Raw genomic sequence first — 24,112 nt, forward strand, 5'->3', positions numbered from 1 at the left:
AGTATATAGCACTCAATTGTGAACTGAAATAGGAACAAGCCTGACCAAATTGGTGCAGCACCACTATGCCCTTCCTCCTTCGAGGTACTCAAGGTCCATGCGAGGGATACTAGTATGCTATGGAGTTAGCCTTCTTTGGTAGAGACAGTCACTTCAAAGGAACTGACATGTATCAGCTGGGATTAGGTCTGAACACTTGACCCGAAGATAAGGGGTGGGAATCCAATATATTAAGTGGGATATTTTCTTAAAATATAATAAAAAGCTAAGACAAAACCATGATAAATATCCAAACTTTGATTATTAAGACTTTGCCCCAGGTTGTAACACAGCCTGGCAAGGAATTACTAAGCCTGAATCAGGGAAAAAAGGGATCCATGGGGCAGAAAAAATTGAATAAGCCATACACCACATCACAGTTCAAAAGCACACCAGAAGGGGCTGGCAAGACAGCTCAGCAGCTAAGGAAGCCTCTCAGTAAGACTGACTTGAGTTTGATCCCTGGGACTTACATAGTAAAAGGAGAGTACTTCCCCATATGTCCCCTCATTTACATGTGTACTTTGTAGCATGCAGGCCTACACACACACACACACACACACACACACACACACACACACACACACACACACACACACACACACACACACACCATATATACCAACAGAAATATAATTATCATCAGGAGGTGCCCATTTTTAGATTCAAAAGTAGACTTATTAAGAGAGTACACAATTAATCCCATTTTTTACTAAGAACTAAATTCAAGTAAAATGAAGACAGCACATAGCACCAGGAAATGGCACTTGAAGCTTTAGTGACCAATAGTGTGACTTTGGACAAGTTTAGGCAAAAGTCAATAGAATATAGATAGTAAAAATGGGTCATGCATGTTTGAATAACCAGTATTTGACAAGAGGCATGGTGTTGATACAACAGCCACGTGGAAAAGAAATTATCAAAACTACTGATCAAAAAATCTAGGGACATACATGAATTTAAAAAAAAAACCTCTTGAAAGAGGGAATCTTTCTGTCTGTAGTCAAGGTTTCCTCTAGAATTCAAGTGGGCCCTCCCACTTTCTCACTGTGGCATCCAAGACTGATTGGAGCAATAGTGATCCACGGAAAGATTTGGGAAATAGTGAAGCCTTGCCAACAGCTGACTATAGCTTGCTGGACTAACCCTTCTCACTCTCATCACTTATGTTAAAACTAAGCAAAAGGAAAAACAAAATATAAAAACCACCCAAGAGCTGGGCAAGCAGCTCTACACATACCCCAGCATTGGGAAGGCTAAGACTGTCACGAGCTTGAGGCCAGCCTGGCCTATAAAGTTGAGTTCTAGACCCACAAGGTAAAACCATGCCTCAACAAACAAAAACCCAAATAAAAACATAAGAAAATCATGAGAAGTTACATGTGGGAAGTTATATGCAAAGTAACCGAAGATGAAAACAAAGACTGGGAGAGTTTGAACTCACAGAACAAGGATTAGTAATCATGTTAAAAAGGCAAATGGGAGAGGCTGACTCAAAAGAACAGCATTGGAAGGGAATTGAGAACTGAATGCAGAGAAATTGAGAAGGCCAATGCACATGTTTACATGGAATCCGAATTGTCTGAGGTACTGGAGAATGCTTGCTTCACTGGCAAAACTCAAGGTTTGGACAAGGATGGGATGGAATGGAGACATTCTGGGGCTGTGGTACCTATCTGAATCTTTAGTACAATGCTTTCCAACTCGGAAGATGTGAATGCTCAATGACCCAGTCATCTTACTTCTAGCAGCACCAGGCAGTATTAGGACATGCTCAAAGAGGATGTGCAGGATGGCGGGTGATGTTGCAAATTACTGATACTTAAATGGTCAAGGTGCTAAGTACACTGGCACAGTCATAAGACTAAACACTATGCCTGCTTTTATCGACACTTAACCACTCACTTTCTAGAAGAGGGGGATACACAAGAAACAAAGTTTAGACCTGACCCTAGGTCCTCTCCATAACATACCCAAACAAAGCGCGGTGGCTGGCTCTATGGGGAAGGAGCAATGGTTTTGTATTTAAGACAGTCTCAACTATGTCATTCAAGCTGGTCTCAGCCAAGCCCAGCACTAATAGCTTGTGATTATCACTTTCCAGAACACCATTTTTCTTTCCCCACCTTCTGCTTACAAGCAGATCACAATACCAGGCAGTCAGTTAAATCACTGACGATCAACACTGCTCACACTTCAGACAAGTGCTTTTTCCAAGCGTCTTTTTAAAACTAATTTATTCAGATTACATCTCAGTTGTTATCTCATCTGTATCTTCCTGTTCCACCCTCCTTCCCCCTATTCCCCTGCCCTAGGCCTGTGACAGAAGGGGACCTTCTCCCCTACCATATGGTCACAGCCTATGAGGTCTCATCCTGGTAGCCTGCTTACCCTTCCTCTCAGTGTCTCCAGGCCTCCTCAGCAAGTGGAAGTGGTCAAGAGAGTAGACATCTTTCATTTCATCTGCCTCGTCTTAACTACTTACACCAACTGACTTCCAACTTCTATCTTCTCAAAATTAGTAGGTGTTTATTCACCCTTAATTCCAACTTTCAGGAGACAGAAGGTGAATCTCTGTGTTTGAGGCCAGTCAGAATTAAGTAGGAAGACTTGAATAGGAAAAAGCAGAGGTGCACTGGAGTTGAGAATGTGCACCTATGTAACAGTTGTTGGGTGTTATAACACACCGGGGAGAGCTTGAGCTTTACTTCTATATCACACTGACATAAATAAATCATCAAAACAGGGGAGAGGACAAAAAAAACAAAGCCCTTGGCAGAAGGAGTAACTTTCTTTTCTCTCTGTGTGTTTGTGTGTGTGTGTTGTTTTTCAAGACAGGGTTTCTCTGTGTAGCCTTGACTGTCCTATACTCGCTTTGTAGACCAGGGTAGCCTAGAACTCACAGCGATCCTCCTGCCTCTGCCTTCTGAGTGCTGGGATTAAAGGCCTGCGCCACCACGCCCGGCATGCTGAAGGAGTAACTAAGCACAGTTCTTTCCTGTTTCACTGAAGATCTTGAGTTCAATTTCCAGCAGAACAAAAGCAGAGGACAAATAAACCAAAACACTTACCTGTCTTTTTTCTGGGCCCAAAGAAAAACTCCCAAGCAGGGCACTGCGGCACATGCCTTTAATCCCAGCACTGGGGAGAAGGCACAGGCAGGCAGATCTCTATGATCTGTAATCCTAGCACTCAGGGAGGCAGACTGCTGTGAGTTCAGGGTACACAGAGAAACCCTATCTCTAAAAACCAAAACCAAAGCAACCAACAAAAGAACCCTCCCAAAGCTGAAAGGTTGAGTGGGGGTGGGGGTGGGGGAGAAAATCAGAGACACTAAAATAAAATTACTTAACTTCTAGTGCTAATGATCACTATATTGGACTACCTTTTAAATATATTGGATTCGCTGCACATCTAGGGACCACCTAGTTTATGTAAAAATTACAATGTAATTTTCATGAACACTGTTGAGTTGCCTCCACCAAATCTTATCAAATACCTTCTCTTTAACTAGCACATTAAAGTGAAGTAGCATGGTTGTAATCTCAAATACTTGGGCAGCTGAGGCAAAATGATTACAGGTTTGATTGAGGCCTGGGCTATACTGAGAGATCTTGTCTCAAAACCCATTAAAAAAAAAAAAAAAAAAAAAAAAAACAGAAGACAAAACCAAAACTTATGCATTTTCCAACTATCCAGTATAGTGGCACATACCTGCAATCCCAGCAAAGTAATGAGGGAAAAGGACCCCAAATTTGAGGCCAATCTAGGCTATATAGCAAGGTCACTTCAAAACAAAGAAACTTCTATTCTTTCGTGTACATCTTTTTATATCCCGTGTGATGAAATGATTAGTCCTGCCTGGCTCCAAGGCACTATTGTTTGAGCTGCATCCTGACTAGTTAGGCACTTTTCATGGGGGAAAAACATTGCTAATGTGAAAGAATGACTGACAGGCTATGATTATTCAGGAGACATCACCTCTACAATAAATGAAGCAAATGTGTCACTTAAGGAAAACTGACAGTATTTGTTGCCAATGATAAAAATCTCACCTTTCAAAAGAAAATTAAAATTCTGAAAATTTCTTTCCATCATTATGAGCTTGATCGCTTCCCAATATTTAAAATATTTTTTTAAAAAAATCAATTTTATTAGCAAATAAATTTTACATAATACAAATGTCAGCATTCAAAAGCATTAAGCAACTCAGTGAACTAGTATTTTTCCATATGACCAACATGCACAAAATGCAAGACAGACCCAAGGGACTTCACATTAGCAGCACACACACTCTTCTCAAAGGAAAGGCTTTAAAGTCCACACACTCTCTCCTAGCTAGGTCTGTGTAAGGCCAGATTTCAATAAACAAGTCACAATATGACTAACTGCATGCAAAAGAAAAAAGGCATTAAAAAGCTGATAGAAAAATCCAGGCCAATGTTGAAGTAAAAATTGGTGCCATATTTTCTTTTCTGTTATTGTTTTCTTTGAAATAATTTCAGAAACCAATGTTATCTTGCTAGCATGAAGTTTTTTGATTTTTTTTTTCCTTGTTTTTCGAGCCAGGGTTTCTCTGTGAAGCCTTGGCTATTGTGGACTCGCTTTGTAGACCAGGCTGGCCTCGTACTCACATCAATCCGCCTGCCTCTGCCTCCCGAGTGCTGGGATTAAAGGCGTGCGCCCCCACGCCCGGCTACTAGCATGAAGTTTTAAAGTTACAAAATGCCTGCTTTAAATTCTAATACAGTAAGTATCAATAGACTCCATAAAAGCAAAAGGTTCTTTGGGATATTTGAAATTTAAAATTATAAATGAGTCCTGAAATTAAAATTTGCAAATAACTGGACTGTAAAGTTCACAACTAAACATGGATTTCTCTTGCTAGGTTACACACACAGCATTTCTACTTCAAGGACCCTAGCCATTTAAGAGTTGTACTGACAGGTGCTTAGAGCAGAGGAATAGTTCATTACTAGCACTGTCTTACCCAGTCTGATGCCTCTTTACAGTCAGAATTCATCTATGTTCATACCAATATTTTCACAAGTATGACAATGATACATATTTAAAACCACAACCAAAGTTGCATTTTTATTTTTGAAAATCACACCAAAGAGTAATATGTCACACTGATTTAAAATCAAGTCTTTATTTAGGTAACAAGGTGGTTATGTTCACTGCATCGTATGAAACATCGCCACACCACACTGGAAAGGTACTATCCGTACAGGGTCGGATCAGAGTGGACAGATTAAACAATAAACCATTCTGCATTCTTCATTTCCCATTTTTTAACAACTCCCATTCCCCAATAAAGGGACAAGTAGCTTTTAACACCATCATGTAAAGCACTTTAACTTACAAGGCTAAAATCTAAAGAATAAATAAAATATATTGTGGCAGTAATTCCTCTTAGAGCAAAAATCAGGTGCACAAGAAATCAAGTGACAAGAAAGCTGTCTGTATTCAAATGTGTGGCTCCCCAGAAACAGCCTCAGGGAAATGATGGAGAAAATACCACGAACTCCATTTCACATAGGACACACAAGGTACACACCAGGGCAACTACAACCTGCTAAAACACAATTATAACATATAGCAAAATGTTTACAAAGCATCCGCAACAGGTAAACCATGTACAAATGGATACATTCGTTAATTCCCCGAACTCCAGTAACTTCCTTTTGATAAATATTTTACTCTTCATGTTCAGCACTGAATTTAATACATGCAAAACATAAAAAAAAAAAACCCAAGAACTCAAAGTTATTGTAAAAATATAACTAAATAATTTAAGTACCTATGTGACAGCCACTCTGTACCGTGCCCAATGTTATAAAATGAAAGGTACTAAGCCCATGAAAATATCTCTGTATTTCCTTAGATCTAAAATAGATACTTTTAAATGTATTTATAGTATTCTGATGTGATATTCTGAGCTTTAAAAATAACAATTAAAATTATATCAAATTACATAAAACTTGTATCTTAAAAGCTGAAAAAATTAAAACTATAGAAACCCACATGTAAAACAAAAAGAAAATCACAATTTACATTATAAAGGCAAATCTCATCAATTAAAATAATTTGAAGTTGTAAGATAACAAAGCAAATTATAAATAGCCATAAATTAGTTCATTTGGTTTCAAAAGATCTTCTAGTGTGAGCTGAAGGGTCTAGTAGACGCATGCATAAAGTTTGTGAGGGCTGGTATTATTGCCAGACGCCATGTCTTGAAGCAAGGCAACATTACAATGTGAACATTATTGGAAAACCCAGTTTGGTAATACAAGTAAATTGGAAAACTTTAAATAACAATAATAAATACATATCCTATAGTTAATTGATCAAATAAAATTCCAAGCCACAGAACTACAAAAGGCTTCCAATTTAGTGAACTGAAAAATTGGAACTTTTCTTACAATTCGTTACTCTTACATGCTTATATGCCGTGTTTTGTTTTGCTTTAAAAAAAAAAAAAAAAAAAACAACCATAAAGTATCTTCAGAGTATAGCTAACTATATTCCCATGCACCTCAGGCACACTTGTTGATTTGTGGTAAAATAATTCCGTATTTCCCCGCTAAGGTAAAAAATCCAATACAATTGTAACCAGATGCCTGAGGTTGGCAAAAAAATACTGTAGAGTACAGGCAATGCTATGAATGGCGATTACTGAGAAATACAAATATGAACAAATGATGGGAAATGCTAAGAGTTTTCTGCTCATATCACAAAACAGTGGGAATCCAAAGAATATTTTCCCTTGTATTGAAGAAAATGTGATTAAAAGTTTTCCCCCAATTTTCAGAATCAAAAGCATTTTAGAAGGTTATAAGGCTACCAATGAGTCTTCTACATCTCCAGCGCCCTACAAGAAGAGAAAAGGAAGAATATTGTTATTATGTACCTGTACCACTTGCAGGGTGGGCTGAATTTCAAAAGAAAACAAACTTAGCTGAACAAGTGACCTTCCTTCCTTCCTTCCTGTTTGGGAAGAGCATTCAGCAGAGAGGTGTGTGTGCTGTGCAGTGTGTGCATGATGAGCATGTGTCTGACAGACAGAGGCTAGGATCTCCCCCTCCCCTGGCCACCGACTGGCCTCCCTTTCTCAAAAATATCTTAAGATATTCTGGTTTGGAAAAAATGTATCAAAACAAAACATCAGCTACAATATCCGAAAATTCCAAACTTTTAAATTATGGTACCTTAAGCAACTTGAAACAGATATATATATAAGTTAATGTATGGGGGGGGGGGGGGAGGAAGAAAACCAAAAACAAAACAAACCAAAGAAAGTTTAAAATTTTCTTCGGAGAACTTATGCCACTCTTCATTTAAAATATCCATTTTAGCAAAGGCAAACTCGAAATTATTTTTATAATAGCTTAGGATTCTTAACATTTATCAATACCTGATGAATACTTATATTAACTGCTCATGGGATAACTTTCTTAAATAGCTGCATGTGCCAAACTGTCTGAAGATGAGTACTCTGCACCACACAAGGGGTAGCAGAATTGAGTTGTTTTTGAATAAGTAAGGCTTATATAATTTTTAAATCAAAACGTTTTTCTCTTTTTTGATTTAAAAAAAAAAAAAGATGTGTCAAAGTTAACTAATAGGACTAGTTTTCCGGTATCCCAAACCTGATTGTTAAATAAATAAAAACTAAAAAAAAAAGTACAACATGCATAGATTATTCCACATCACATGCTTTATTTGGACATAAACACTGATAATTTCATTCTAAACACTTAGTTGACATACATTTTTATGTGTATAGTAAGCTATACAGAATACACAAATGAAAGCTATATGAATACATAGTTCATTAAAAAATGTTTTATAAAGAATACAGAGAAAGGAAAAATAACCACACATCCAGTATCTCAGTAATTTCTAAAAATAAAACTACAGAGGAGTAAAATATAAACAAATCAAACAACACACAGATATCAACTCTGAAAGAAAATATAGGCCAGCACCAGCCATTCTTTGAAGAACTAAAATACTAAGTAAACACAAATGTATTACAAAGCTAACTACACAAGTATATAACATAAGCAATGTTAATTCTACATTAACAATTTTTTCACAATGTATAGTTGTCTTTCCAATCAGTAATCTCTAATCCTAGCTATTAAGAATTAAACTAAATTTAATAATGGCAACCTATTTTCTAGCATACAATGTGAAATGACATATAACTTCATTAAATTCAAAATACTATAAATAGTCAATCTTAAACTATCATAAAGGTGTAAGCAAAAGCCTTGAAAAAAAAACAAGGCTATAGGAATATATGAAAACTAGTTTTCCAAGATTCAAATAACAAAATGGTTATATAAATGCACACATTATACTTCCTAAGTAAAAACTGTCAAATCAAGATCACAAAAATATTACCCAAAAAAAGGTCATATTTTTTCACCACTCATCTTTGTCCCTGCATCTTCATTACGGCTGTCTAATTCAGCAAGACCACTCTCTGAATCAGTGTGTCTTTCCTGCATTGCCACTGGGTTTCCAGCATCACTGTTCGAAGAAGTAGCTGCAGCAGCTGGGTCAGCCGGGCCTTCTGCTCCCTCTACTTTAGCTAGCCTGTAACTAGTCAGCATCTCCTCCAGAAGTTGTCGGTAGTTTCCCCTATGGTTAACTCTCATTTGCCTGAGAGCTTCCACCAATTTCCCCTGTGATCCACTTTCCTCTGCTTCCTCGGAGGCCTTTTTTTAAGATTCAAGACCCCAGTGTCAGTAGACAAACTAGGATATCACATGGATTTCATAACACATCACACAAAGCACTATTTTTTCTACCACAAGCAACATAATTATCAGAACATTTTTATTAAGTATCAGTTCTTACCTGTGCAGATTAATAAAAACTTTAAATTGTAACATCAAGTAATATTTAGCCAATTACCATGAGCTGTTTATGTCTGATTTGAATTACCATTTGAAGTTTGATCTGTAACTTACTTTGCTTTTAAAATTCAACAAGAACACAAACATTTCCTAAAATAGCTTACTTAAAAAAAAATTGCTGGCTCACATGACTTAGTTCAAAGGGAAAACAGTATTTTAAGCGAGGAAAGGACAGAATGTTAGTTTCTTCAGTTCTGCTAAGTGGTGAGTAGGAAGAAAGATACAAATGCAATACTACAAAAATTTACGCTTGATTCTTTTGGAGATTTAAAAACTTTTGAAAATAAAATTATTTTTGTCTTAAAATATTATTTCAAGAAAATCATCTCTAGATAAAACATTAATTACTTTAAACATTAAATGCTGTAAATTCCATCGGTTTCTAAAATTATGTCTACATAAGCTTCTTAGCAGAAAAGGATCTCATAATCCGTGCTGATGAGGTAATAAGCAAGCTGACGAACTGAGCTCAAGGCAGCCTTACACGTACCCCCACACAACCCATCGTGACAGCTATACACATGCCCCCTTCATGTAACCCAGCATCATGACAGCCTTACACACATGTCCCCTCAAGCGTACCATGACTGCCTTACACATATACTCCCTCACATGCACCATCAGGACAGCCTTACACACACATACACCCTTTATGTACACCATAAATGAGTGGCGTCCTGAATTCTTTCCACACTGTGTACTAGGAACCTAATAGTGCTGACTCCCTAAGTACCAGAGAACAGGGATGGAGATTAAGCTAGAGAAATACTGAGCAAACAATCTTGCAAATCCAGAAAGTAGGCTGGACTACAGGAAAGCTGGCTGAAGCTTGTCAAAGTTGACATCCAGCACAAAACATGAAGGCTTGCTTACAGTCACACCCAAGATGATTGACTAGATTGTTTGAAAACAACAGTACAGTGATTTCAGGGACAAATCAGACTATTTGGATTTGGTATTTCATGGTGTTATGAAACATTCATCCTTCTAGATAAGATCAAGGTTTTACTGCCATACAGAAAAATGTTCTCATTCAAAAATAAGCCATGCTCTGAAACGTTAACATGTAAAATATTGTGATGTCTTTAACTTGTTTTAAAAAAAGTAACAAAAAGATCTGACACTTTTTAAATGCACAGACATTAAAATAAACAAAGCAAGCGAGCAAAATGCAAACAACTGGAATCTACATAGTATTCACTGTCATTTCAATTTTTAACCTATTTGGAAGTTTTCATCCCCAACTATTAGGAAAATAAAAACAAAACAGGTTACTGACAGAGGCTTTAAGTCGTAACTATCTTTGGAAATATAGCATTAATAAGCCCACAAACTAAATGGTAGTGTTGAATAAAGAGGACAGACATGAGTGCTTACAAATTTTATCCTCATGACAAAAAGTAAAGAACCAGTGGGTAATTCCTGGTGTGTTCTGAGTTGTTTATTTTTATATATTTAAATGCAAAAAGAGAGAGGCAGAAGAGCTAGCTCAATGGTTAAGAACACTGGCTGCTCAGCAGAGGACCCGGGTCGACTCCCAGAACCCACATGGCTGCTCACAACTGTCTATAGCTCCAGTCCCATCAGATCTGAAACCAATTTTGGCTCCTGAGGCACCAGGAATGTAAGTGATACACAGACGTATCTCTCAGAAAGGTACCCATTCACATGAAATAAAAATAATTAAAAGCCAGGAGTGGTGGTGTACACCTTTAATCCCAGCACTAGGGAGGCAGAGTTCAAGGCCAGCCTGGTTCTACAAAGGAGTCCAGGACAGCCAGAGCTCAAACAGAGAAAACTTAGGTCTTGAATTCCCATCCCCCACCCCCAAAAAAGATTTTTTCATATTATTAAGAATGTTCCTGGAAAGGAGAGATGGCTCAGAGATTAAGAGCATTGCCTGCTCTTGCAAAAATCCTGAGTTCAATTCCCAGCAACCACATGGTGGCTCACAGCCACCTATAATGAGATCTGGTGCCCTCTTCTGGTATGCAGGCACACATGCAGGCAAAACACTGTATACATAGTAAGTAAACGAATCTTTAAAAAAAAAAAAAGTTCTTAAAGTCCTTAGAAAGATAAGAAACATGATGCTATAATAGTGAAATGACAGAGAATAATGGAGAGTAGGGGTTATAATTTTTTCTTTTGATTTTCCTATTTTCTACAAGCATATTAACTGTCAAATTACCCTTAAATTAACTTTATTCCGTGGAATAAGTTGCATGCTAAGATTTTCATAAATTACACACACACACACACACTCCCTTTTACTAAAAAATGTGCTCCCCCAGCTGAGTGTGTTTAGGAAGGGCTATGATTGAATGCCATAAGTGCATTTCAGTCACTGTCAGTCTTTAAACAGATCTTGTGAAAGATTTCACCAAAATTTCTAATAAACAAAAGGCTTGCCTATTATTTTTAAAAATGAATTGCAGGACATCAATAAACACCTGTTTCGAGCATGCAAATGACGAACATGCAGAGCAGCTACTGCACAATCATGTGCAAAGCTTTCAAATGATCTAGACACCAAAGCTGTATTTCCAGACACACTGGTTCAGAGACTTTAGGTATTTTATCATCTATTTCTTAACTCTGATATACAGCCATGGGTAACTAAGCCTATTTCAAGTCAAACTGTGGTAAGGCTACTGTATCTGAGTCCACTGTAGTGGGTTAAAGTACTTCCTTTGCCCTGGCTGTCCTGGGACTCACACTGTAGACCAGGGTGGCTCCCAAGTACTGGGATTAAAGGCATGCACCAACCCTGTCTGGTGAAGGAGTAGCTATCTTCTTAAAAATATACTAAACCAAATCAGTATATATAAAAAAAAAAAAAAAAAAAAAGGACTGCTGGGTGGTGGTGGGAGTGCACATTTTTAATCCCAACACTTGGGAACCAGAAGCACATAGATCTCAGAGAGTTCAAGGCCAGCCTAGTCTGCAGAGTGCGTTCCAGAATAACCAGGCCTACATAGAGAATCCCTGTCTCAAACACACACACACACACACACACACACACACACACACCAGGATCCTTTATAATAGCTGCCATCACAAACTCACTACACCAAAATGATGAATGTTAAAAACTTTTAATCATATTTAAAAATCATTTAGTCAGGATGTAAAGTAAATAAATTAATTAGTTAAAAATCATTTTGCCTGATGGGAAATTTATTTTCCCATTGTTCTGAATAGATTACAGGCAGCTGGTTTAAACATCGCCCCTAGCAATTACAGTTTTCAAAATACTATTTTGTAACTATCTCAGTTCTTATCACAAGAAGCTATTACCTAGGTTGTGCTTTCTTTACTTGAACTTTTAAAAGTCATCCAGTGCACCTATAATGTACCTATTGTAATAACTAACTCCATCCTGCACGCTTCCCAGTCTTTCTAATTAGAATGGACTTTCCTCTTCTACTGTTTTCTATATCCCTCATACCACTCAGGAGGGGAAAATCAACATCTGTGCTAGAACATTATACGGCCATTTAATGGTCACAGGCTCCTCAAAATAACACTGTAACAAGTGAAGAGATTTGTGTTAATGAGGGATAGAGTTCAGATCTGTGCCCACAGAAAAAACATCAATCCGAATGCTCCAGTGAATGCATTATGGTGAATTAACAACTTTGCATGAGAAATGTACCAGGTATCTAGATACTTATTTAGAATGGATGTTTAAGAGGCTGGAGAGATCGATAGCTCAGTAGTTAAAGAGAACTGGCTATTCTTCCAAAGGACCCGGTTCAATTCCTAGCATCGACATAGAGGCGGTTAACAACCATCTGTAGCTCCAGTCCCAGGAGAGCCAATGTCTTCTTTGGCCTCCTCAGGTACCAGGCATGCATGTAGTACAAAGACATACATGCAGGTAAAACATCCATGATTTAAGTTAAAAACAAAACTAAACAAGTGTTTATAATTATTATTTACGGAGATCTGGAGAAATGGCTTGGTAATTAAGAGTAATTGTTATCCCAAAGAGGACTGGGGTTAAGTTCCTAGCACCCACGCTGCAGCTGGAGCTTCAGCTTCAGAGGCTCCAACCCTCTTCTGCATTTACATGGTGAACTTACTTATAGGCAAAACAGTGTGTGTGTGTGTGTGTGTGTGTGTGTGTGTGTGTGTGTGTGTGTGTGTGTGTGTAAAATTTTATTGTCTGCAAAAAATTTAAGACATAGTGAGACAAGAATTAACTTTCCCTAATGGTTCCCTAGACTAACATAGGTTAATAATCAAATAGTGACACATCGTTGGCATTGGAGGAGGGTTTAGTGAGTAAGAGCACTAGCTGCTCAAGCCTAAGGACCCAAGTTCAGGCCCTTGTATCTACAGCAAAGCAGAGCATAGCCCTGTGCATGTCTGTAACCCCAGTGCTGTGACAAGCAGAGACAGGAGGGTAGCTGGCGCTTTTGCTGCCTGCCAAGCTAGTGCTGGATGCATTAAGACGCCTGCTTTCAAAAGAGCCTCACAGACTCCTCTGGCTTCTGTGAGAACAAACACAACACATGACCCGCCCCCCCCCCCAAACCCTTTTCCTCTCAAATAAAACATAATAAGTAAGTCAGGTAAAGTGTAAAAAGGCCACGAAATCTAAGCACGTTCAACAGATTAACTAGCAGGCTGCTGAGTTGCTCAATCTTAGGTAGGTAGATGCATTTGCTGGAGAACCTATCATCCTGAATTTCAATCTTCAGAATCTATAGAAAAGCACACACCTATAATACCAGTGCACCTAGGGAGATGGAAAGCAAAGACAAGACAACTGCTCAAAGCTTACAGGCCGTCTAGCCCAGCACACACGGAGGAGAACAAAAACCTTGTCTCAAACACAGAAGGGAAAATGGACACCCGACGTTGTCCTCTGACTTCCATATGCCCACATTCTCATTCATTCATATTCTCCATCCTCCCCGCCCCCACTCCCCACACACAAACACATACACACCTCACTATGCTGTGCAGAATCACCTTGAACTTCTAATCCTCTTGCATCTACCTTCTGAGTTCTGGAATTTCAGTCATGTGCCGTTGTACGAGGTTTATGTGGCAAAGGGGACAGAACCCAAAGCTCCAGACATTCTAAGCAAGTACTCTATCAATTTAGTTAAAGCCCTAACTCCTTAAAATATTTCCTTGAATTTTTAAAAACTGATAGGGGGCTGGACTTGAATGCTTAATTTCAGCTACTTTATAAACTATTCTTCTTTTAAAAAAACATTTCAAAACAGTGAAACATGAGACTTATATAATAATTTGTCTTGCATGAAAGAAGCAAGGCCCCTGTAATTTCTGGCTATCAAGGGATAACAACTGTGTATCAACGGATACACACAGAGTACTAGAGTCAGCTTCCTTCACTGTGTGCTTATCGTACATAAAAACAATACACACAACATACATGTACAATTTGGCACAAGAATTGAGAAGTTCAAATTAATACTTGAAAAATACATTCTTGAAAAATCAGTTTAAATAGCTATCTTGGCCAATAATATACTAATGAACCTTCTTTTAGGAAAGATCCTAACATTTTTTGTATAGAAATAGGAAGTTCTGAAAACTACTCTTAGCTGGACATGATGGTGCACGCCTTTAATTGCAGCACTCGGAAGACAGAGGCAGGCCAATCACTGTGAGTTTGAGGCCAGCCTGGTCTACAAAGTGAGTCCAGGACAGCCAGGGCTACACAGAGAAACCCTGTCTCGAAAAAGCAAACAAAAACCCACCCACCCCCCCAAAAAAGAAAGAAAACAAACTACCGTCTTTTGGATTGAGGAGGTGCTGAGCAAACACAAGTACCCGAGTTTGAACCCTCAGAACCCATGTAAAAAGCTGAGCATGACTGGTGGTTCCAGAAGAGACATCGATAGACACATACACAGACAGACACAGAGACACACACATACGACATAAGTGAATTCCTGAAGCTAACTGGCCAGCCAGTCCGCCAAACTGATGAGCTTCAGGCTTAATGAGAGACTTAAATTTTAAAAGTCTCAAAAAATATAAAGGTGGAGAGCAATTGAGGAAAGTTGCCTAACCAATGACCTTGGGCCTACACAGTATGTACACATATGCATGCATAACTGTACATACCCACATTAACAAGTAGACACATTATATACCAATACACAAACAATGCAGACTTTCATGTCAACTGGCAATCTTCTTGACATTTTGATTGGAAGCCAGGCCTTTAATAGCCTAACTATCTCTCCAGCCCAGCAAGCTTCTTTTTGTTACTGTTGTTTGGTGTATGTGCAGGACAGAGGTCAACTTCTTGTGTCACTGCTCAGATGATGTCAATTTTTTTGAGAAAGAATTTTGTCCCTTGAACCTGAGACTCACAGGCTATGCTATGCCAGCTGGCCTCTTATCTCCACCTCCCCAGTGCTAGGATTCCAGCATGTACCCCCATAACTGGATTTTCACATGGATAAAGAAGTCTTCACATCCTCACACTTCCATGGCAATCACTATACTAAGCTGGCCACTTAGCACCTATTATTTTATGTTTTTTTCATTTTGTTTTTATATATGTGCATGCATGTAGGTGGAAGTCAATGTCTAGTGTCTTCCTCAATCATGCTCCACTCAGCTTTAATCTCAGTGAACACAGAGCCCACTGATCGGCTACTAAGCTGCCAGGATCCTCGGCTCTGCACCTCTGTCCCATTTTTAATGTATGCCCCATGGGTCAAACTTAGGTCCTCAGGCTTTAATGATTAAGGTATCTATCCAAACTTACTTTTAAAGGTTATTTTAAAGAATTTTAGACCAACTATTAGAAATGAACAAGATTTTCCCTATTCAAGAAGAGGACTGTGCTGGGGGCTTTGCATCTACACCCACCCCTCCCCCCAAAAGCACGTCCTGAGCTTCTGTTACTGACTGCTGTGGGTGCTGAGGTTATAGGCAAAGTAAATCGGGCTCAGCTCCAATCTCACGATCAGCATTTGAGAAAGAGAGAAGGGTATAATCTCAGGTGCCGGCTACTTTAAGAACAACTAATACTAAAATGCAGTTTTACTTCCTGATGTTACAGTCTAAGGAAGAATCCTTTAGACAATTATTCTGGGGGTTGAGGACACTGGCTCCTTTGAGAAACTGGTGAAAACCACAGATAAATTCATTAACAAAGAATATACACGTATACAACCTCTGGGTATTTGCAAACTCCCTGATTAACACTCCCTACAGATTCTTTAACAGATTTTTGTTTCAGCCAGGAACTTATCAACATTATTTTCATTATTAAGACTGAACAGGCTCTAAAACGCGGAACTAAAAGAGCACGGTTGGTGAGGCTGGAATGACGGCTCAGAGGTTAAGAGCACTGGCTGCTCCTCTAGAGGACCCTGGTTCAATTGCCAGCACTGACATGGCAGCTGACAGCTGTCTACACCACCAGTTCCAGAGATCTGACAACTTCACACAGACATACATGCAGGCAAAACACCATTACACATAAAAAATAAAAAGAAATCATTAAGAACACCATTTGCAAACAACTTAAGAGCCCTTTAAGCCTTCATTAAGCTTTCTGAGTATCTTTAAATTATTAAATCTCTGGTTGATATCCAACTGGACTTTTGGGCATATTCTTATTATCTATTTCTTTTTTCTTTAAATATAAAACGTAAGAAAATGTAAGAATAAGGTATAGTTGTACATGGCTATCATTCTAGCACTAGGAGATGAAGAAGGCATGTATAAAGAACAAGCATTCAAGGTAGCTTCAACTAAGTCCTTGAGGGCTAGCCTGGGCTACATACATACAGCCCTGCTAGCAATAACAAAAACAAGATAGAAACAAACAAACAAAAAACCCAGCCTATATGAAATATATGGGGGTGGGGACAGGAAAAAAAATGCTTCTTTCTAATGGTATTACTTAAAAGTATTTAGAAAAGGAACAATTCTAACTCTGATAGTTTTAAGTTAAAATCTGACTTAACTGTGAATTCGCTTTCTTTTAACTCTAAACCATTTTTTAGTATCCTAAAAAAAAGCTTACCCTATAAAAAAAATTTCAAACACTCTCCTGTATTTGTACCAGACTCCTGCTCCTCTGAGTCCTGGTGACACTTTCTACAGAAACACTTATGGAACACTGTGCCTACCTGTGGACTGCTATTAGCCAACATCAGGGCTACGGAGAGCTCTCGAATGCTTAGACTTCATTGCACTCTTGCTTCTCTGGTTTTTCAGTCCATTCTTACCAGTGGCAACCTGCTCAACATAGCTGTGGCTACTCTGAAAGAATATGGTAGTATTTCCCCAAATAGGACTCAAGTGTGCAAAGTCAGTTCGTATCGTGACTGAGCATGTTTCTCTGCTCTAGCATCGCCTAATAGTAAGTTTAGACTAATTCATCTTCTCTATTCAATTATCTTACAACTACTTGACGTCTGGAATCTACAATCCACTATAGTAAATGTTAAGATGACAGAACTGCCACAGATGACGTAGGGATACAGTTCAGTGTTAGAGCCAAGAGGTGGTGGCACACACCTTTAATCCCAGCACTCAGGCTCTCTAGGAGTTCGAGGCCAGCCTGGTCTACAGAGGGAGTTCCAGGACAGCCAAGGCTACACAGAGAAACCCTGTCTCGAAAACCAGAAAAAGGGTCAGTGCCTATTTCTATACACTTAGCATGTATAAATAAGGTCCTGGTTCAGTCACCACACCAGGGTGGAGTGCTTACACGTGACAGGTTTAGTCTACCATGCTTAGAGTCCTAACACATGGTATGGGTTGTTCTCTCAACAATCCAAAAGGCCATTCCCTTAGCAACAGTTCTGCAACCACTCCCACTGTTATTTTTCAGCATAGCGGCTCTCTGTTCTAGCTGGTTAGAGGGGTCTTTGTCCTCCACGAGAAATGCCACCTTCCTCATCTCATCTCTTCATATAGATTCATACAAACTTTTTGTATGCTAACTTTTGTCTCAAACGTTTTGGGTGCTGGGGACTGAATTCAGAGCCTAGTATGTATTAAGTAAATGTTCTTCCCCAGCATAATAGCCCCAGCCCATCAAATTCTGCATTGTGTCATTTTTACCAACTGCAAGACATACCTTTTATCTTTACTTGTATGTGTGTTAAGTATAAGGTAGTGGTTTGACTATATGCATGGGATCATGAGCCTTCCTCCATCAATTCACTATGCTTGACTGCCAGAGTTTAGTCTGTTAAAAATCAATGGAAAGCTTATACATAGATAATTATGTAATCATAAATTTATGTAGCCATAGAGAATCTTACTTAAGGCAAGTATTACAGCTTATGCATTACTCTTAAACTCAAGGTTCTGTTGTCTATTTATTAATCAATCACATATAGTTATTTACTCCTTAAAAATTCAAATCATCTCTGGTATACGCTAGAAAGAGATGTAGAGATAGTAACATTTCCCCACTCTTGGAGTAAAAGATTTCTTGAGGAATTAAAAAATTCAGAAGGATATAATTTTTTTAAAGGACTTCCTACCAAAGTTAAATTCTGAAATAACGGAGAAAATAGGAGAATGTCCATGGCTAACAGTCAGTGACTACATTTTGAAGGCTTATTTCTGACAGTGGTGAATGTGCCATGGCTGTCACTTCTCAGATACAGCAGACTTTCAGTTGTCAATATCCTCTACACATCTGACTGAGGTGTCTCTGAATTTCTCACATCCGTATTTTCACATTAAGGCTCACTGTTTTGGATATAATCCTCTAATACTATGAGATAGCCACAAAAGAAAGATTCAAAATCACTACTACTGAGTAAGTATACTATTATTAGCAATGTCATTTTTATTCAACTCACTAGAACTGCATTAATAGTGAAATATTTTATTATTATTTGTTTTGGTTTTGTTTAGATACAGAGCCTCAAACTCAGATAGAGATCATCTTCTGCCTCCCGAGTGCTGGGATTAAAACCATATACTACTACATTTGATATTATACTTATTAAGACATTGTATTTATTCAATAATGAATCCTAGGAAAGCAACCAATGATGATAAGAAAAAAAAATTCTATGTGCTAGCTACTCTCTCTAGATATACCAAGTGAAACTGCAAATATGAAGGTGAGTCTATTTCTTTTCAAGGAATTTCATTACCAAGTATGGTAATGCTTAATGCTTTGGAACTCATGTATTAAAACTAGTACCATTCTGGAAGGCAGAGGCAAGAGGATCTCTGTGAGTTCAAGACCGGCCTGGTCTACAAAGCAAGTCCAAGATAGACAAGGCTACACAGAGAAACCCTGCCTCGTGGGGGATGGGGGGGAAGGAGAAAGGAAAAAAACCGAACATCACTTATTTTTAGATACCCCCAAATTTGAAAAACCTATCAGAAAATAATTCTACCTGATTAACTAGCTTTAAAATTGAGCCTGAGTCTGCTCTGAGTATTAACAGCTCTGAAGAGCGTAGCTACAGCTCATCTAGGGCTGGCAGAGTAGGAACTAAAGGGCTGGAGCTCAGGTCTTCACTCACACAGTCACAACGCATCACTATCTCACCTCTGGGTGATGGCAGCTGAAAAAAAGTTAGTTATTTGAAAGCAAATTCTTGCCTCAAAATGAAGGTATGATAGAGGAAGAAAGGCAGACACACAGGGAGAAAGCGGAGATAACTCAAACAAAAAAGACTATCTGATACAAAGATAAATGACAGCAATGCTATCCATAAAACAGAATTTTATGTCTCTGCTTTAATATATTTTCTAAAATTTTAACTGACTCCATAAAATGAAAAACAGTAGTCAGTTATTATATGGAGACATCATTATGTGGATTATTCATGTCTGGTATTTATATTATAAATTTACTTTAAATATTTAGGAAATAAACTAAAACTTACCATGTCACTGTCTTTGTGTGGATTCAGCCTACTATAAACAGCTTCAATAACATTGCGCCTAAAAAGATATGTTGTTATTATGTAGTTTAAGCTCATATTTCAAATACTTTGCCCTGACTACAAAGACAAATGCCACACTAAAAACTTGCAGAGATCAATTCCCACATTTTACTCATAATAATTTTTAATCTTACAAAATCTACTTGTTCTTATTAAGCAAAAGACTTCAAAGAATGTTTAAAAAAAAAATTCTGGGCTCGTGAAATGACTCAATGGATGAAAGTGTCCGATGATGTGACATAAGCAGAGAAGCCATTCTGCCTAGTTTGTGCTGACACACACACATGAACGCCCACACCCAACCTCTTACAAACTCCCATCTTTTACATGAAGTCTTTCACCTCTAGGTGATCTACTTCTGATTTCTTACTCAAAATGATTTAATCACTAACTTTGAATGAAATAAAAATTAGCTCTTTTTGTTCTACTTACTTGCCAGCAAGACCTCCCCCAGGAGGTAAATTTGGGATATTTTCTGCAGACAAAATGCGTATGACATGGGCAAGATCAGGCATTCCTTCCTCCCCAGACTTCTCCATAATTTCTGTAAATTTAGAAACAAGACTTTAAAAAAGTCATTGACACACACATGTTCATTCTAACATTTTCATAAAATATAAACTAGAATTAAATGAGCAATGAGTGGGTTATTTAACTGGAAAAAGCACCTCACTTGAGGGCATGGTTTTTTTGAAGGATAATCTTTTACTTGGTCTACCCACCTCCCTGCACCTTGCTTTACAGTCCATGAAACATGTTCCTGCTTCCTTCACATTCTATTCTGCCTTGTTCATTCAGGTCCAATGGAGCTAGTGGACTACGGACCAATACTCCTGAAATTTAACTATTTTCTTCTATAACTTGGTTATCTCAGGCATTTTTAGGGGGTAGGGGGAGCCACTGCTTATATTCTGGACCAGGCATTTTTTGTTGTGGGACAGTCCTGGACACTACAATGTAAAGTGCTGTCCCTGAGCTCTTACTCACTAGTTAGCTATAACACTGTCACATGTTACATAGAGACAAATCTCCCCAAATGAGAACAAGTGCAGTCTGGTACATTAACAGTCACCACTACCATCTGGCAGCTACATTAATAACACAATAAATAATGAAAATGTGGGGCGGGGTAGAGGAGACGACAAGATTATTTCAGGTCTATAAGCAGGGCTTACTTAGAGTGAAGAAATTATAGACTGGTCTCTAGCCCCAGCCCCCAAACATCTGTAAACATACTGTTTTGGATATAACTGCAGACAGCTAAAAAGGCAAGAAAATTCACTCTCCTTACACTGACACACTGACCCAAGACAGCATGTCTTAGGCAGATGGGTTGTTTATTGCTAAAGCCTCTGTTTTAATGTAATTTCTTCCACTAAGAAATATTTAAAAGAGTCATCTGATTAGAAAGGAAGAATACCTTTTCTTTCCTTCCTAGAGAAAAGCAAAACACCTGCCTTACCTTCAACCCGTGATTCCAAGTGCTTATCCAACTCTGAATCTTTTTTCACTGCTTCATCTGAGACCTTGGGGGCATTTGAAAAGCAAACTAATACAATACTCATGTTATCTCGACTTCCCTGCATATTAAAAAAAAAGAAAAAGGAAATTTTTTCTATAGTTCAACAATCGTCCACTACTTAGTTCCAGAGTTACTTTAAGCAATTAAAATTTAGTCATCTAGAATGTTTATCTTAGATATTATTACTTCAAAGAACTGTTTAAAATACAACCCTAAAAGGTATCTAGGTATGCGTATAAATAAAGTTATTCTTGGATTTTAATTCTGTATAACTATTTTTACCCCCTAGTTCACAGCCTGAGAAGTGAAGATAATTTCATACTTATTATAGCTTCTAAAGTTTTTTTTTGTTGCTGTCCAAAATTACATAATCCTAAGAGTGGCTTAAGCCTAAAACATCCTTTTAACATTTGGAGAAATTTCATGCTAGTCACATAACATAAGTCTACTCAACTTTGCTGGAAATTGCTGTCATGAAACTCAAAAGACTAAATGGTAGAAGGAAAAAACCATCTCACAAAAGTTATTCTTTGACATAACACATGCACTGCACACTCGTAAATAAATGATTGTAAAAAATGTGATGGTCATTGCTTGTAAAAAGAAAAAAAAGAAAGAAATTTATGTTTTAAATGGTTCTGAAGTTCCAGTAAACAGTGGGATATGCTTGGGTTACCAAGTTATAAACTTCACCTGGCAACAGGGTTTTCTATTTTTGTTTTGCTTTAGAAAGGGTTTCAAGGATTGCCTTGAATTTGCAATCCTCTGGCCTCAGCCTTAACAAGTGCTGAGAAATGCAGACATGTGCTGCCTCAGTCAATATTGACAACTTTTTAATCCCAGAATCTTTAGAGAGCAGTTAAAACAGTCTCTTTTGCTGGGTGGTGGTGGTGCACGCCTTTAATCCCAGCAGTCAGCGGGCAGATCTCTGGGTTTGATTGAAGCCAGCCTGGTCTACAGAGCAAGTTCAAGGACAACCAGGCCTACACAGAGAAACCCTGTCTTGAAAAACCAAAAAAAGGGCTGGAGAGATGGCTCGGTGGCTAAGAGCACTGTCTTCCCTTCTACAGGTCTTGAGTTCAATTTCTAGCAACCATGGCTCACAACCATCTATAATGAGATGTGGTGCCCTGTTCTGGTTTGCAGGCATACATGCAGGTAGAGCACTGTATATGCAATAAATAAGTAACTCTTTTAAAAAAGAAAGAAAAACCTAAACAAAACCAGTTTGTTTTATATAAGGATAAATTTTACTCCTTTTAATAATGGCTTTAGAAGTTATATTTTTAAAAAGTACAGAATACATTCTAAATGCCATGACTGAACAATAAATTTTTAAAAATCTACCTTTTCTTTAGATGTATAATTGAGTTTTTGTTTGTTTGGTTTGGTTTATTTTTGGTTAATTTTTGAGACAGGGTTTCTCTGTGTAGCCCTCATGGTTCTCGACTCACTTTGTAGCCCAGGCTGGCCTTGAACTCACAGAGATCTACCTGCCTCTGCCTCCCTGAGTGCTGCAACCATAGATGTACGCCCAGCTCTGAGTATCTTAACATGAAACTGTTAGAACTCTGCCGACTGGTCAAGCCTATTGTTTTTGTCTTTGAGATAACCTCACCATGTGATACAGTTTACGCTGCTCAGGAAACTCATGCTCCTCCCCCTCTCCCTCACAAGCACCAACATAGCAGGAACGTGTTACTAAGCCTAAGAAATACTTTTAAGCTTGCTCCTCCTCTTCAGCATTCAAAGACTCATCAATGGTGGTGATCAGTTTTGTTTGAGAATGAAGCTTGCCCAGAGGAGTAAAAAAGTCAAGGTTATACCCACTCTAGACTTTTCAGTCTTTCTGGCCAGAGTTTACACTGGCTTTATGTGGCTCAGACCTGCCACCTTCTGAGAATCAACATGACATGACCAAAAGAATGACTGCTTTCCCCCTTCCAACACAATGGGGCAAGTCTGAAGCAGGGAAAGGTCTTCTCTAGGCTTCAGCCTCTCTACAGAGTCCTGAGATTTGGTAGATACATAACCAGGTGCTAAAATGTCTGGAAAACCAGGGCTCTAACATTGGCCAAAGTACTTTAATTACTCAATGAAAGCCCCAACTTTTATGAAATACTATTAAGAATGCTGTATTTGGTTACATGACTATACATACAAGTAAGTATATCATATGAATACAGGTAAACTATTGAAAAATTAAACTATACAATAGATATTCAAAACAACAAACATGACTGATTTTTAAGACAATTTTATGAACACTTAGAGAAAAAGTATCTTCTAACCACTTCCTATTTTGTTTTTTTCATACAGGGTTTCTTTGTGTAGCCTTGGTTGTCTTGACTCGCTTTGTAGACCAGGCTGGCCTTGAACACACAGAGACCTGCCTGTCTCTGTCTTTACACTAGAAGTGCTGGGGTTACAGGTGTGTGAATCCCCGTTCCTGGCCCACTTCCAATTCTTTAATACCAAGAATATTATTAAACAATTCCTAATCAATATGCTATCTATAAGTGTTCCACTTGATTCTTACAAAACATAGACCCTATCATTTATAAAACTCAACTGAAAGAAATTTACACTTAGCCCTCAGTCATGTGTGATTTCAATGCTGCTTCTTTCTATTTCTACAGAAAGATGACTGTCTCTAAACACTTATACAAACGTTTCAATTTTTGCAC

At 38.2% G+C, this 24,112-nt stretch overlaps 1 protein-coding gene across 4 annotated transcripts in view; it reads right to left on the reverse strand.

Annotated features, from left to right (window-relative positions):
• Positions 1-5,175: 5,175 nt before the first annotated feature.
• Ppm1b (protein phosphatase, Mg2+/Mn2+ dependent 1B) overlaps positions 5,176-24,112 on the reverse strand; it is a 61,207-nt gene continuing 42,270 nt past the window's right edge. The window contains exons 3-6 of one of the 4 annotated variants that reach the window (XM_051160632.1): positions 21,366-21,483; positions 20,336-20,447; positions 19,844-19,901; positions 5,176-5,757 (exon numbers count right to left, since the gene is read on the reverse strand). In XM_051160632.1, the coding sequence (XP_051016589.1) occupies positions 5,752-5,757; positions 19,844-19,901; positions 20,336-20,447; positions 21,366-21,483 (294 nt within the window). In that variant the 3' untranslated portion in view covers positions 5,176-5,751. Of the gene's footprint in view, positions 5,758-6,518; positions 6,914-7,676; positions 8,769-19,843; positions 19,902-20,335; positions 20,448-21,365; positions 21,484-24,112 lie in introns of those variants that run through there. The other 3 variants (XM_051160580.1, XM_051160708.1, XM_051160565.1) reach the window with 3 other exon arrangements.

Source organism: Acomys russatus, chromosome 1, assembly GCF_903995435.1.
Source record: "Acomys russatus chromosome 1, mAcoRus1.1, whole genome shotgun sequence".
In the NCBI taxonomy this organism is placed as follows: domain Eukaryota; kingdom Metazoa; phylum Chordata; class Mammalia; order Rodentia; family Muridae; genus Acomys; species Acomys russatus.